This window comes from Chaetomium strumarium (assembly GCF_033439665.1).
Source record: "Chaetomium strumarium strain CBS 333.67 chromosome Unknown B0T15scaffold_7, whole genome shotgun sequence".
Taxonomy (NCBI): Eukaryota; Fungi; Ascomycota; class Sordariomycetes; order Sordariales; family Chaetomiaceae; genus Chaetomium; species Chaetomium strumarium.
Window position 1 is genome coordinate 771,670 of NW_026944435.1, and position 16,485 is coordinate 788,154.

The 16,485-nt window shown below is 55.4% G+C and overlaps 2 protein-coding genes across 2 annotated transcripts; one reads left to right on the plus strand and one right to left on the minus strand.

Annotated features, from left to right (window-relative positions):
• Positions 1–1,246: 1,246 nt before the first annotated feature.
• Positions 1,247–3,087, minus strand: B0T15DRAFT_294502 (uncharacterized protein). Its single transcript, XM_062863745.1, has 2 exons — positions 2,254–3,087; positions 1,247–2,070 (listed from the first exon to the last, which is right to left on the minus strand). Exons 1-2 carry the CDS (start codon positions 2,681–2,683, stop codon positions 1,559–1,561), a joined length of 942 nt encoding a protein of 313 aa, XP_062717931.1. The 5' UTR covers positions 2,684–3,087; the 3' UTR covers positions 1,247–1,558.
• Positions 3,088–11,649: 8,562 nt separating this feature from the next.
• B0T15DRAFT_496623 (uncharacterized protein) lies at positions 11,650–13,560 on the plus strand (the record flags this gene model as incomplete). Its single annotated transcript, XM_062867189.1, has 1 exon — positions 11,650–13,560. The coding sequence occupies one exon, from the start codon at positions 11,650–11,652 to the stop codon at positions 13,558–13,560; it is 1,911 nt and encodes a 636-aa protein (XP_062717932.1).
• Between the last annotated feature and the right edge of the window lie 2,925 nt (positions 13,561–16,485).

The window sequence follows — 16,485 nt, forward strand, 5'->3', positions numbered from 1 at the left end:
GACATCAATAGGGGACGCTAGCAGGTACAGAAGCTTACATCATTGATAGCCGTCACTCCGTGCCAGGCTAGAACGCTCGAAAGCAAGAGGTGATCGTGGCGACATTCGACTGCGTCGTGTTCAACCCGTTGGCGACTATACCGACACATCTAGCACACCATATGATTTGCTGAAGCAGAACATCGTATGCAATGTATCCACATCATTCGATGCCCCCGAAGGCGTTGCAAGCAGCCTATCTCTCTCTTCCGGGGCAGCACTCGATTGCTTCACCTGGTGGTTGGTCAGGGTACCGTCGAACCCGGCGCCCCCCTTGCCCTTCTGCGTACCTACCCAATCCTGCTCTTCCTATCTCACCATCTGTGTTTCCCAGACCAATCCAACGCGGAGACTGCAGGTCACCGCCAGCGTTGCCCTAGGGGTGGGTCTGCACCGTCCGGAGCCCAACGAGTACCTACACTACACCCCATATCCGATGGTGGTCGCCGAGTCTTGAGTGGCCAGGACGGGAGTGGATGTCATGTCACGTTGATGATCATCTCGTATGTTGTTGCGGATCCGGTCGACTCTGTTGTGATGTGGCTCCGTGGTGAACATCGTCCATTCGCTGCTGTTACATGCCTACCCAGTACGGTAGCCATGCATCTTCCTTGCCTGCTCCCTTCCTGCTTGTTTCAGTTCTTGGGTCCGTTACGTTGGAGCACGACGAGCAACGTCGAGAAAGGATGGCGGAAAGTTACCGCAGTTCTGGCATCCGGGCCAAGGGAAGGCATAACCTCCGCATAAGCCCAAGGCCGCCTACCGGTACACATTCCCCTCGCACGGATTGTGAACACCACCACGGCTCTCAACTAGTATCGTTATCACACACGACCACTGGCTGCAGAGAGCTGGGAATCCAGCCCACCGTAATCTGAATGGCCCAGTTCATTGACCGCATATTTGGGGTTTTATCTTTCTTCTTCTTCCTCCTCCTCCGCTTATGACCCCTCCCTCCAAATCGCCGTAGACAAGGGCTTGCTCTCCCCGACTGGCTGAAGCGTTAAACTACCCTGCCTCGCCGACACTACCCTGCGCTTCCCCAGCCTTCGAAGCTCACATGACCGATACCATCAAGGCGGAGACCGTCGGCTGACTGGGGTCCGGAGAGCGTTAAGCTTCTGGGCGGTAAGAGTCCACCTGCTCGCTTTGGGCAGGGGTCGGGGTTTATCGTCCGATTCAAGCAATGTGATTCCAGATTTAGTAGGTAGGACCAAGCAAGCCTATGAACTCCGTAGGGTAGGTGCCCTACTGTACACTACTAGTAGGTTACCTGGTGCAGCAGTTCCTTGTGGGATTATGTATTTTATGTACAATAAATACGCAAAACGCCGCCGAGGCTACACTACTTCATACTGTGACATGGATTAGGCGGTACACACATTCCAGAACCAGAGGACAAACAATCCCAACCCTACGCCCACGGTACGCAACGTATGTATTCGGTACATATATACTAGGCAGGGTAGGTTCCATTTGCTCACTGCTGTAACGATGTACAGTATCCCCCTAGTCTCACTCATCCATCCAACTTGAAAGCATACCTCCTCGTCCCCTCGGCACCCACCGTCACCCGAAACACGCAGCCGCCCAGCCGCTTACTCTCTCCTTCACCCTCCTCGTCTGCCGCGGTAGTGATGACCAGGTCCCCGCCACCGACAAACTCGCAGCACGTCGCATTCCGCGTGGGGATCTTGACTTCCCCGACCACTTCCCCCGAGGGGCTGATCTTCAGCACCCTGCCTTCGCCGTACACGGCGTGCCACAGATTGCCCTCTGTATCGACGCGGAAGCCGTCGGGCTCGCCGGACCCGGACGCGTGGCGGTAGAAGATGCGCTCGTTGGTCAGCGAACCACCACCACCACCGGCGGCGGCGGTCGGGTCGTAATCCCACGCCACCACCTCGCGCGCCGTCGAGTGGGTGAAGTACATGGTGCGCCCGTCCGGGGAGAAGCCGACTGAGTTGGGGATGGTGAGGCCGGAGCGGGTGCGCGTCGCCGGGGCGGTGTGGGTGAAGCGGTACAGGGAGCCTTTTTGTGGTCGAGCCGTTTTGCACTACATGTCAACTTTGCCACGTGGATACGGAATAGTGGCCCCCCTCCTCCTTTTTTTTTTTTTTACTTTTCTTTTTCTATTTCTTTTTTTCCCCCTTCTCTCGTCTTGTCCTTCCCAAGGCCACTCAGTTTGTTTAGGGAAAAAAAAAAACAACTCACCTTCAGGTTGGAACGGACCCTGTCCAAAATCCGTCATGGTTCCCAGCCAGAAGCCCCCGTTGGGATCCACCACGCCGTCGTTGCTCCTGATCCGTTCCGCCTTCTCATCCCCAAACTTGGTCACATACTCGTACTTGCCCGTCTTCCTATCCAACACCGCCATGCCCTGCTTCGCCCCGACCAGGAGCGTCTCCTGCGGGTCCCGGCCGTCAATGTCGGCCGTGACGGTGATGGCCTCGTCGAACTGGAGCGTCTTGAGCGACGAAGCACCCTCGGAAAGCGAGACGGTGTGGAGGCGCTTCTTGATGATGTCGACGAAGCGCAGCGTGTTGGTGGCGGGCTCATAGTAGGGACCCTCGCCGAGCGAGCAGTGAGTCTCGAGGTAAGGGGCGCTGACGTGCCATTGCTGTAAGCCTTGACTATCTGCCATTGCTGTCTCTTCTACTGCTTCAATGCGCTTGATGTACGCTGCGGGTAGGTAGTCTGTGTGATAGAGTGAGGTCAAGAATCAAGATCCACAAGCCCGATCGCCAAGACTCCGGTGATTCGACCTGTGGAACGTGTTTGGCGTGCAGTACTCCGTACGGCCAGTCAAAAGAATCTGGAAGCGGTGATAAGAATTCCTCCCGGATACTTAGTTCACAGGTTTGGAGTTGTAGCTGCCGCCTTTTTATGATCCGGCTCTACTCCAGGTGGAGACCATGTTATGTTTGACTCCGGCTATGTAGGTAGTTGCGGGAGCGAAGTTTCGGCGGCTCGGATCGCGGCACTACAACCCGCCGGCTTTGGAGCCGGAAGACGGCCCGTTACAGCCGCTGGTCTTGAGTCTCTTGACAGCGCCGGGAGAGCACAGGAGGGAACGGAGACACCACGTCTATTATTTCAGATTAGCTTAGCTTGCGTACACAGTAGGTTGGAAGCCCCGTCCTGACGAGGAAGTGAGGAACCCTAGGTGAGGTGAGCTAGGTTGCTGTTGATTGAGGTGAGGAGGTCCTAGCGCACGACAAAAGAGACAGATTCTCTGATTAGCTTCAAGTTATTGCCTGCTGATCGCGTCAGCTTGTTGAGCGGCAAGAAGCAATTTCCCAAGAAAAGCGAGGAGCCATTCCATTTCTTCCGACGATATGAGCCTCGCCATTGACCACGGACGGGGAAATTTGCTACCAAGGGCCAGCTTCATTAAACACGCCGCATGGCCGCATGCGTCGAGGATGCGAGATTGGGATCTCAAGCAGTCTTCATTCCCAGGTTGATCTCATCGACCTCTGTACCGACCTGTACGTAGTCCGCACTCTCGTCAAGATCTGTGCGCCTCGTGTCTTAGATTGGATAAGCAGCACACACAACATCGAAATTAAGAATGGCGCCGGTCCGGGTTGCTCGCGTCTAATACTGTGGCCAATGCGAGACACATGATCTGCAACGGCTGCATGTCCTCCCGCGTTGTGTTGAGGGATCTGGAAGACGCGGGCGGCAAGTCCGCCTGACTGGAAGAACGAATTGGCTCCGCGAATGTAATCGGCACTGTAGACTACCGTACTTTGTATGTGTATGTACGTATTCGAGGTATTGTACATATTACGATGCCATCGGTAAATACCTTAGTCAGGTACCCACATTATGCGGAAACGGCTTTGGTCCACCTTGTAATTTTGATATCCGCAACCTAGCGGGGAAGACTGAGATGCTCGAAGGCATATATGTCCTTGCCGATTCAAGGAGCTTTTCTTGCCTCGTTGCGTACTCCTATATGTCTAGTCTAGCACCAGAGGCGTTGCTTTCCCCTCAAGAGTAAGGCGGTTTCGGCGGAGATTTCGAGGCATGGACGTCTTCATGTGAGCTGGATATACGCCATCGGTGCACTAGTAGTCACCACATATGTATCCTAGCTCCCACTTTGGTACCTATCACCAATTAGTGTATGATGCGTTGGCACACGGGACAGCCTTAGTTCTGTTTGCCGGATTTTGCCCGTCAACACCAGTCCGCGGTGCCTTGGTGGGACATCACCTCCCATCTCTCCATCGACTCCGAGACAGGAACTAGGTGTGGAGCTCGAACGAACATGATGTCGTTGTGGGGGTCAGGTCTCGCATGTGATGTGCTGGGTTTCTGTTTGCTTCTGACGGACCTCCTGTGTCACAATAAAGTAAGGTAGGTATGTCTCACTCGTCACGTCACTCATGTCTCCACTCAGGGCTCATGTATGTATTGTAGGTAAGTTACGGAATAGTTACCCTGCACAGCTTGAATTTCTTCAATTCATGTATAAATTCCATTCAGATGTCGTCTGAACCGAATGGGTGCATATAGCGTTTGTACATACTAGTGATTATCAGATAGAGCAAGGTAAGATAGCGTCGATGGCCGCACACGCCTTGTCAGAAGCGACCCTACACAATAACCACCTTACCTTAGGTCACGGTCCCTATATAGATACTAGGAGGTATTGTACAAACATACGGTAGGTATTGTATCGTATCAGGTAGCGATGTCATTCCATCCGTCCGCTAGGCTCGACGCTCTGAGATGTAGTAATCTACCCACGTGGGGGCAAGCAAAACGGGGTTGATATGCCAGCAGGACTGTACCTGCAAGCCACGTTGCACAGCTCGATGAGGTCGCTGATGCGAGTGTTGATGCTAGGGCCGCGCTCCCGGCCGCAGAGTGAGATTCTGCTGTGTACGATAATACAATTTGAAGCCCAGTACCGTACTGCGAAAGACATCCACCTACCATGTAATCAGAATACATGCGTAAAACATTGCCAGCATTGTAATAACGATCTGATTTGCAAGGACCGCACAGGCATTATCTGCACCACAGCCCAAAGCCGAGAGACTGTCAGGCCGCAATGCAAGCTGCACGTGCTTAAGCCGGGTAGGGGATTGTCGCGTCTTTTTGCATATGTATCAGTACTAGTAGAAGAGAAACGATATGGATTTCAGAGAGGGCGATCGACAACCCCCAAAAAGAAGCCTGACACAAAGTATGCTGCCATTGGAGCATGTCAGTGGTCAATGGAGGCGGCCTAGAAACGGTTGACTACAACACAGTACCAAGGGACTCGTCACAAAGAGGAGCTTGCCATGGTAAAAGAATAAAATAACAAAGTTAAGAGAGCGACCTGAGATGATTCAAGAATGGCCGGTACGCAAACATCACCGCCACCTGCCCTCTGAGCTCCTTCAATACGGTAGTATCTTACCTACTAGAACCGCATCGCCTTCGTCGTAGTAACCGGTGGAATTGCCCGCGGTGCAATGATGTATAGGGACTGTGTACGCCCTGTGTAGTTTTGTCCGATACATTACAGCTGCTATACGGAGTACCCAGGACGAGAACTTGCGGCCCCCAAGTTGGTTGTTGTCCGAGTACACTGGGACGATCACTTTCCCCTAAACGAGGTGCGCAAGCCGGAAGTGCAGAAGCCACTGCACCTGTTGGCGGAAACCCCCAAGACCATGAGCTGGCAATCAAAACACACACCCGGCGCTCGAGTCTCGGAGAAGTTGCCCGCCTCGTGGTATCGGTGGAACGGTAGGTAGAGAAGGGCGGTTCAGTGCTTGACTGTCAGTCTACTGTGTATGCGGGCGCCGGGGGCCGATCAGTGGAGGAAAGAAAAATACTCTTCCGACCTTATTACCAGGTACTGCAACAATACAATATATACGTGCGAGCGCAATACCAGCGGACATGCAGATTGCAGTAGTTTTGTGTGACAACCGATGCGGATGCGGATGCGGAGGGGGTGGGTGTTGATATGTCAAGCTAGGTAGCGCAGGGCTGTTCCGCCTTCCGTTCCGCGAAACGTCACGAACCATCATGACCGACTCGGAGCCAAAATGCCAAAAACATTCTGGCAGAATGACGCTACGCCGCTTTGGGAGCTCAGGGCTCCACAACCGTCGGCATCCACGACTGCTGTAGCCCGAAGCGGCCTTTCCAAATTCCATCGTCAACTGGGTCAAGAAACGATCAATACACCACTACGCCACACCGGTACTTACGTAGGTATATACACGTGCAGCATTCAAGATACTGCTACGAATAGGTATGTGTAGCACCTATCAAGAAAGCCTAGAGCTACTGGACAGCACCACGTAACTTCAGGTAAGTTATATGTCTACCACAGTACCTTATGCTCACATGCACGACAGGGATCCCGCGTTCCAGAGTTCCAGCGCCCAATTCTGCACCATTTCCTGGACACGAGATGCAGGTGAATCCCGCCACTTTGTTCGCTCCACTTATTTAGTTAGACCCCATCGGAAGACAACCCAAGATGCAAGGACGCACCGGCAGTCATTCCCCGCGGCCCGCCCGCGGTATTAGGTTCATTGGTCCCTCGGTGGGTTCCAATAGTCTTGATTACGCGCATGCCGCTTGTTTGTGCTCTTGCAGGCGGTTGCGGACCACGGCACCTATCTCGGAAGTATTGGGCGCAGTTCTGTCGTGGCCCTCTCGATGGCATCAGCACAGTCCATGACCCGCCGCCGGCGCCATTGGATGATGACGAGCATCTCGGGTAACGTTATTGCCAGACCAGATCCTGCCTGCCGAGCACCGCCGACAAATTCGTACGGTTCCAAGCGACCCAAAGCAAGCCCGGACCTTGAACAAGATGCTTGCCAGGCCCAGCTTCCCCAGATCAACTTACACGCAGTCGAAATGCAGATCTCATCTCACTCATCAAAACCCCCAGGCTCACGCTGCTTATTATTCGATCCGGCTTGTCAGAGACACCCAGGTGCCTCACAAATCGCAAGCTCCGGACACGTCCGAGTCCCACTGGTCCAGCCTACCACCGTAGATGGAGTTGAATCCGCTGTCGAAATGTCGGTCTTGGTGTGGCTCTAGTGACCTATCTTATGGAGCGGAGCGCCCAATGTGCTGGAAGTCCCGCCATGCTGCCAGGTCACTGGAAGGGGCGCGGGGATTGCGATCCGCCACGGGCTCCGAAAGGCGTCCTGATGGCGCTATTGATACAGAAATGATGAGCGTGGTCTCTCATGTCGCCGCCGCTTACCGATCCCATCGGGAGTACACTAACTACAGTACTGTCTGGCTGCCAGCGAGGACATCTGGAAGAAACAGCGAACACGGTCGCCAAAGGATAGAGCGCGGTTTCCCACCGTCACTGGCATGCTATGCATGTGTCACGAGCTCTGCTTGAGCTTTTTGTGACAGGCAGGCTCGAATAGGGGAATAGTTACCTGGTTGTGCTACTTGTCGTCTGTGATAGCAGTCGGCATGTCAGCGACACGGCCCACCAAAAGATGAGACGATGGACGAGCTTGCTGCGGCCGCCAAGCCTGCCAAGGCGGCGTCACTCGCTGCTACCGTTTTTGCACTAGTTTTGTGGATTCGCAAGGCTTAACGTCACCTACATAGATCCGGGCCGTGCACGGATCCGGGCCAGGCAATTTCGGCTAATTTAGGGGCACCATAACACCATGCCCACCATCACCAACATGATCACAGCTGGGTCAAAATTGAAGCTATTCACAAGCAGACGACAGTGCCATGGCCAGAAAGCAATGGGGGTCTGGAAAACACATCCAAATCCACCTACTTGAACACATCTGGGCCCATTTTGTAGTCCTTCCAAACACCCTTCGCAAAGCCCACTACCCCTCTTAATGCTATACGACGTTCCTTTTCCCTGGCTTCCACGGCTTCCTTAGCCTCCCTTTCACTTATGCGAGCCCGGATGTCTTCCACAGTCAGTACCCGGGCCTCACCAAAATGCTTCCTCGAGGACTTTTTCCGGCTCTCGAACCTCTTTTTCACTACTTCCTGGGTCAGGGCCCTGAGTGTGGTATTGTCAGCTTGCGTAGTTAGGAAGTAGTCTTTCATCCAGGACAGCCTGGCTCTCTTGGGGGTATCACAAATCTGGAACAGTTCCTCCACAACCTGGTTGATCTTTGTAGCCATGTCGCCAGTCACCGGGAGCTCGGCTCGACGGCCCTGTTGATCAGTAATACTGACCATCGCTGGGGTCTTCGGCCGGTCAGAGGTCCTGGGTCTGGGTGCCGTTGCGGGTGCTGTTGTGGGTGCCGTTGCGGGTGCCGTTGCGGGTGCCGTTGCGGGTGCCGATGTAGGTGCCGGTGCCAGTGCCAGTGCCGTTATAGGTGCCTCGGCTGGCCTATGCCGGGCTAGGACCTTCTCTGGGTTGTAAGGTAGTAACCCAGCTCCTCTCCATGCCTCCGGAATGTTCCGGAAAATGCAAGCCCGGGCCTTCTCATAATACCGGAGGAACTGGTGGTTATCTACCTTGACAGCTCCGAACAATGCCCCTTCAGTAACTAACTTACGGTAAGCCTTAGCCAACGGCCCGAAGACCCCGACATCAAGAGGTTGCAATTCATGTGTCGAGTGTGGTGGTAAGCAAAGTGGTATGATGTTGTGCTCCTCGCAGTATTCCACGAACTGGGGTGAAACATGGCTTGCATGGCCGTCAAGAATGAGGAGCCGGTATTTACCATGTGTTCGGGGTGCCGTATACTTGTCGAAGTGTCGGATCCATTCTAGAGCAATGTTGCAATCGGTCCAGCCGTTCTCACTAACCCGGATAACAAACTGGGGGTCGAGGTCCTTGGGAATCCACGCTTGTTGAATGCGTTTGCCCTGGAAGATGACGAAGGGTGGAAGGACGTCATTGTTGGCCGAGATGCATTCGATAATAGAGACCCATTCGCGGTTACCGGGTTGAACGACGGTCGGCTCTAATGAATCCCTCGGAACAATGACTTTGTGGTTGTCCCCCATGCCTTTTATGCACCCCTTTTCATCCATGTTGTAGGTGTCGTCGTCAGCGATGTTATAAGCCAACTTGATAGTTTGATATAGCTCGAACCAATGTTGTAATGTGTTGTGATCGACAGCGTCCTTCCTAGCTTGGTCCAATGCCCGGGACCTTCGAGCTTTCAATTCCGGGTGCCGGTTCAGGAAGTTGTAGATCCACCGTTCACCCAAAGGCTGGATGTCTCCCTTAGCCAGCAACAACTGGGCTGCAAGATGTTCTAGTGCCGAGATTGACATTGGCCAGCCCCAGGCATCCAACTGGTAAATGGAATTAACAATGGATTGTTCCTCCTGTGGTGTCAACCGCTGCAAGTGCTGGGCTGCGGCCCGGTGGTTCTGCCGTCGACCGGCATACCGTTCCTGGAGGGTGGTTCGTGGTATGTCAAAGATGTGGGCCGCGTTTCGAACGCTGGGGACCTCCCCGGCTCGCAGGGCTTCAATAGCAGACTGGATGCGTTCTTCCTGGCTGTTGGTACGCTTGCGTGGTGGCTTCTTGAGTGTGGGCTTGGGAGGTTTGGGTTTGGATTGACTGGGCGCCATGGTTGATGCGGTTGGCTGACTGCGTTGACTGCGTTCATGATACGGTTAGTTGACTGCATATGATGCGGTCGGTTGAGTACGTACCATGCAGTCGGTTGACTGCGTCGATTGCAGTGGTGATGTGGTATGTTGACTGCGTTGGTGATGCCGTAGGTTGACTGGTATGTGGAAAAGGTTAGCTATTGTCAGAGGAGTTCAAAAAACAGGTCAAACCATGGATTCGTTGGAAAATGCGGTCAAACAGCCTGTTTGATGAAGTTGTTCGTGATGTTCATTGTGGCTGACAGTCGAAATGAATTCAGGCCAGGACCCTGGCCCGGATCCATACACAGCCCGGATCCATGCAGGTGACGTTACAGGGTGCCGCTGATGCGAGCCATGCACCCGGCGCCGCTTCTCTGGGTCTTCCATTTCGGAGCGGTCAAGCTCTTGCACTAGGCCTATCTAGTATTTACTGTCTGGTACGTAACTGTACAGTACTGTGGCACCTACTGCACTTTCCAGGATGGAGTCGAAATGCCGTCTTTGGCTGTGTGCCTAGCCAGGGCATCTGGTCGTCGTCAGGACCGTTACGGGCGCCCATCACACTCCTCCATCCAAAAGGAAAACACGTAACGAATGGTCGAGAGCAGAGGTCACACCCCCCTGAGCCACCCAATTCCAAAAAGAAGGCGGACCACCCGAACTAAGCCCCGTTATTATGGTCCTAGCTCACACACACCGGCAGCATCCAGCATGGCACCCCTGACCGAGCCATGCACCCCGGTACACTGACGGCTCCCAATCCCAAATACTACCCAGGGTCATCTGGCCAGGCCTTGAAGTACTCCGTATGTACCGTCAGAAACAAAACCGGTCGACGCAATGGACAAGGGCCGAAATTTCTTGGGCTTCGATGGGCTTTAATCGAGGTCATTGCTGGGCAGCAGCAGCAGCAGCAGCAGCGAAGAAGCGCGGCTCTATCGAGCTCCCCCCTCGGTAGCATCCTTATTTCCCCCGTCTTTACTTTTGGGGTAGTAGCGGATTAGCTGTGCCGACTAGGGAAGAAGAGTCGGAATCACAGCATATCTGAGTGCTGCGTCGCCACGGGCCTTTTCGAGATACCCGAGCGCGTCCCGCTGCTTCACTTGATCAAGAACCTGGAAAGCAGGGGAAGACAAAATCAACAAAGGCAAAGGAAGTGCCTTGGCTGTGTTTCTGCCCATTCAGGTCGCGGAGAGCCCCTCTTATTAGCGCACGTCAAGCACTCGTAGCCAGTCAGTGTGCCAGAGCCATCTCTCAAGGATAAACCACTGGTCGTCTCTTGCTCGCAACCGTCAGTCCTCGGCCCACTGCAGCTATTACGGTTTTGGCGACGATCGCTCGCTCGCTCGCCACCGCCCTGCGCTTGTCATTCCGTTCCGCTTGGATAGGAGCCACCCGTGACAGCTCCTCCTCGTCGTCCAACGAGCAGGCGGCGTGGCTTTACCGGTGTTTACCGGTGCCTGTGCGGCACCCCCGGCCCTAACGCAAGCCAGCACATCTATATGTGGTCCCGAACACGTACTTATTGCAGCTGCACGTTACCTTGCTCCGCTCCAACAGCCCGGAACGGCCAGCTCCTCGATCTCCCGCCCTCCCGAACGAGGCCGTGTGGCCCGTATTGAGATTCCTTAGCCGGGCAACACCCCCCTCCCCCGCCCCCCGGGGTGTGCGACGGCCAGCGGAGGCCACCGCGAACTGCCGTTTGGATTTGATCACTCCATTGGTGGCGGGCGGAGGCATAGGCATAGGCACGTCACATTTCCAGACCCGGAATCGTCCAGCGTGGCGAGCCAGTCGACTCCTCGGTGGGCCCAAGAACCAGCGCGGACCTGGGTGGGCGTGGTGCCATTGCAGCTGTCATTGGCAGCTCGGCGCTGCGGTCCAGGCAAGTTGCATCTATCCGAGCCGGACACCGGGTGCTCTGTCCACAAGAAGAAACACGCCTGCCAGGCAATACCCAAAAGCGGCTGGAGACGTCAATGTCTGCGTCCCGAAGAGCTCAAGAGCGAAGGGGACAAGGCCGCCATGTCGCAGGGGGGAACTGCGCCTCGCCCTACCTCCCGGCGTTCCTCACCATCTCCAGCGAGAGCGACGGCTCCCGCAACAGCATCCTCACCTCCGCTTCGGCGAAGCTGTGCCTACCAGGATGACTCGAGAGCTCGGCCGCTTCAAGATCCCGCCGAGGCTGCGCTGAATCGGGGCGACGAGAGAGAGCAACAGGCAGGGACTCGAGACATGGACCGGCGTAGCTTACTCAACCCGGACAGGCCATACGCCGTCTCGATCGCGAGTCAGTCACCAACCTTCCCACCGCCTTCCGGGCCGAGCGGGAATCCTCAGTCGGCCATGGAGGCGGCCCAATACGGGAGGCCGGGATCTCAGGGGTCGCCGTCCGCTGCGTTTGTCCAACAAGCCCGGGGCGCTACTACACCACGATCGACGAGCCAGGCTATGCCCGCGACGACGACGTCGCCGGCGGGAGGGCATAATACCTCCGCAGACCGAGTATCTCCCCAGACCGTTCACCCATATCCCATGGCCGCGAGACGTATCTTGACGCCGAGATCCCCGCGAGCAGCTGGCCTTAGTCGAGCAGCGATGAGAGCAGTGGAGCCGCAGCACTTCACGGCAAGCCTTCCTGCTCCTCCCGCCGCCCAGACGCACGTCGGCGGGCCTCCCCCTCTGGGACCGCCACCGCAGCTTCACGGCTCCGTGTTTGGACAAGGAACAGCCACACCCTCGCCCATGCGCCCGACGTCCGGACTGGCGCGGTCGCTCTCGCAGCCCAGCCTGAGTCGCGGCCTCCCTTCGGCGCCACACTCGGAACCGTCACAGCCGGCAGGGCTGAAGCGAGAACACAGCGGGCGGCCCGTCTTGTCCGGACCTCCATTTGCGCCTCCTCTCCCGGCGGGCCAGCCATTTGGAACATCGGGCGCTATGGGCGATTCAAGGTGGACGTCTCGCGTGCTGACCTCGCTGCCCGCTGGCGCTGCCAGGAATCTGCAGCTGGGTGGTGACGTCCAGGCTGTCATGGCCATCATGCCCGGACAAGGGGAAGAGATGCTGGTTCCCGTCGATGTGTACCAGGCATCGAAAGTGGCGGACCAGAAGAGGCAGCGCAACGCCGGGGCATCGGCGAGATTCCGACAGCGGAAGAAGGAGCGGGAGCAACAGCAACAGGAGGAACTGCAGAAGCTGGAGAACCAGAATCGCGAGCTGGAGAAGAAGAACGAAGAGCTCGTGAGGCGTTGCCAGCAAGTCGAGGCAGAGCGAGATTTCTATCGAAGCGAACGGAACCGCCTGCGAGACATCCTATCTCAGACGCCCGGCATGAAGGAGTGGGCCGACCGGGCACCACCGAGTCCGATCTCGAGGACCGGGGGAGGAGGACTGCTTGCGCCCGACTGCGGCGGCGCTCTTCCGGCCCAGCCGGCGCCTCTGCCTCCGCGACATGCTCATTCTTCGCAGTCCCAGGGGCATCCGGGGCATCCGACACCATACCCCCAGATCCTGGCCCATCCTCTCGCACCTCCGCATTCGCGCTCCAGTTCCTACGGCGAGCCATCGGCCCTTGAACCGCCGGCGAGGCGGCGGAGGACGGATTCCGAGCCGCAGCTGCCGACCAGCTCTTACAGCCTCGCGACGTCCACGCATCTGCCGCCCATTACGGCCGGCCCTGTTCCTCCCATTCCCGCCTTCAGTGTTCCGCCGTCGCCGCACGTCACCCCGCCCCCGGGGGTTGCGCGGTTGCCGCCGCTGCGATTCGACCAGTCCCGGACCCCGTCGACGACGCCGCCCCCTGTCCCCGGCGTGCCGCCTCCACAAGTGGCACGCCCGCAGTCGGCGAGTGCATACACTACCACAGCAAGGAGACAGCCCTACGAGACGGGATGGGCTGTAGATCCGCGGGACCACACGGAGGGCGGTCCCAGGTAACCTGGACCAATCCCGCCCTTTGTCCTGCCACCATTTCCCCCCCTTTGTCTAGCTTGGAGCTGTATTAGAGGATGGTACAGATATGCCCGGGCAACCGGCAACCAGAGTTTTCTGGTTGGGAAAGCGAAATAAAAAAAAAGAGGAAACGAAACAGTCAATCAATGGGTTCTGCCTCACCCCGTTCTGTTATATCTCTGTATATCTTACTCCTCCCTCTCATCCTGGTCTGTTATATTCCTTGTACACCTTACCTTCGGGATCCGGGGCGGCATGTTGGCTTTCTGCATCGTTGCATTAGGGAGGAGCCAGTATTGCTTTTTTCTTTTATCATCACTGTTTACTGCTGCTATTGCTGCTCCTCTTACCTGACCACCTACTACTAATCATTGCACAACATGTATGCACGCCCGAATATCTCGCAGCTGCTTGCTTGCTTCCTTCTGTTCACATTTACCGCAGTAATTACCTTGCAGTCAAGGGGTTCACGGTCTAGGTAGTGGCGTTTACAGAGGCCTTTTGTGTTTTTAGTTGCTTTCCTTTTTGATTGTCAGTTTCCGATCCGGGCGGCATCGTATAACAGTTTTGTATTTCTCTTTTTTTCTCTGTCCAAGGCGGTGCTTCCCTATTCTTTCTGTTTTTATGTTCGTTTTTCCCTTCATCCAGCTGGGCGGAGCATTTGATACCAAAACTGAATTACTAGAAGAACAAATTTCGGAACCTTGAAATCTTTGTCTCTCCTCACTCCGGCCACCACCCCCACGGCCCAGTCCCTTGTGCTCTAACTACTGGCTCGTCAACCGACAAGCGCCGCTTTGATTGGACATTCTGAACGGCCAAGGAAGGCGAACTCGGACTGAAGCTGACGAATGAATGGAAAAGCGTGCAGGCAAAGGAGGCAGGATCGCCCGAAGGGTTGGACACTGGTTGCTTGGGAGATTACACGCTCACCTTCTCTGGCCATTTGCAGTGCATTCACATGCAATTCTGGGCAGGAATAGTCCAGTTGCCCGGGATTTCTGTCTCGGACACGCCTCGCGCGGAGAAAGCAGGACAGAAGAGAGAAACACCCGGGTTGCCCACCTATCACAGCGGCCCAGGCAACAACAAAAGACCCGAGAATGGAAATCTCCCCCGAATCAAATCCATTGCTGCCAAGGCAAGAATCGACGGAGATGATTCAGAACCCTGAAGCTTTCCCGCTTATCGAATGCAATGCCAGTTGTTGCTGGTTGAGGAAGCCGCAGCCTCTCCCGGGGCCTTTGCAAGGCTTACCTTCCCCATCGAGCACGGCTGCTTGTCACATGCAATGTCAGCCCTGGGATTTTGTGCGTCCTGTCATCACCGTGATGTCTTGTTTGCAGCGGACTGTATGTGCTGTAGATACGGTTGCATTGTATTGTACCACATGTATGCTTCGCTGCTGTTCGGTGTGACGGCGGCGCTGTGGCTGGTTCAATGCTAAACTCGGCGCTTACCACAGGTACCGTACTTACCCGCGTCCCTCCTTCCTCTATCTCTTTGCTTCTTCTTTTCGCTTTTGTCTTGATTTCCTTTCTTTTTTTTTTCTTCCTTCATCCCCCCACCCCCGATACTGACGACAAAGGTCAAGGTAATAGCATTGTGCGTCCACGCAACGATGTTCTCTCCACGTCATACCTTGTCTCAGCAACCTGGGGGCCACTGCATCAGATGTTGCCTCTCCCCCATCCACTGCAGCAAGCAACATTGATTGGCCGCTTGGCTGCGAAAAGTACCGCAAGATATCCCAGTCGTCATGACGCCCTTCCAGGTCTGATTCTCACACCTGCAAGATCTTGTCCCATGTTTCAGCTGTCGAGCCGCGGTGACACAAAGGTCGGACCTCGAGCCATTTTATGCCCTTATTAGCCCCACGACAACAGAGATCCTAAAGCAGGTACGGAAACCGGAACCAAACAATGTCGTACATCAGTCCCTGTGGCCTCGGCGTGGCGGAGAGTAGAGGGCAGATCAGCAGGTAGTAACAAGAACGCAAGAGTAGATCATTGAGTCAGATTGACGGACGCTGAGGAGAGCAAAACAAGGCCTTGAGCCGTCTTGGAATCGAGGCTTGATTGCCCGCCAGTTGTTGATCCCACAGTCCACTGCCGGGAAATTGGAACAGGCGATCAAGAGTCGGGGCTGCCTGCTCGGCATGGATAGTTTCGGATTCATATCGGGCAGACAGCGGGGGAACTCGAAAAAGAAAGAGGAATAGCTGTGCGCGTCCGGCGGAAACTTATGGAATGAATGGGTACGAACTGCCCCAAACGAAAGAAGGATGTTGCCTGAGGTTGGTTACTATGACCGTCATACGTCGGTATAAGTTACCTGGCTTCATTCACCCCGAGCCGAGTAACCCCACCCTGCGAGCACGGTGCCGGCCGGCGGTGGAGACGGAGAGCGTCCCGTGCCGTAGTGACGTTACATGACCCACTCCGTTGGGACCGCCGCAAAGGGCCAAGCGGCGGCGATCCACGCGCTTCCCGATGGTAACGGAAACCGACAAATCTTGGTATTGGCTCGAATTGGGTTGATATTGATTGCATGCATTGCACGTAGGATTGGGAATGGAAAGGGAGAAATGAACTGTTCATGTCTCTGCTCAACTTTCAGTGCTGAAGCTGACAGGATGTGGCCAGAGACTGGAATGTTACCAAGCGAGTGGCTCAGCCGTAGGTAATTTCTTGATGTGAGGTGGCAGGTTGCCTTCAGAGGAAGGGAAAGAAGCGAGAGAGAGAGAACAACGATGAGCAATCTGTGAGTGTGACCGACCCAAGTTTACACGATTTTGCTTTACTAGTACCTGGAGAGAGACCTGACGGGAAACTGTGGGCCACAAAATACATAGTCGTCTGGGACAGAACGAAATGGTCATGTCTGCATAATGTACTACTTAGTTCACTG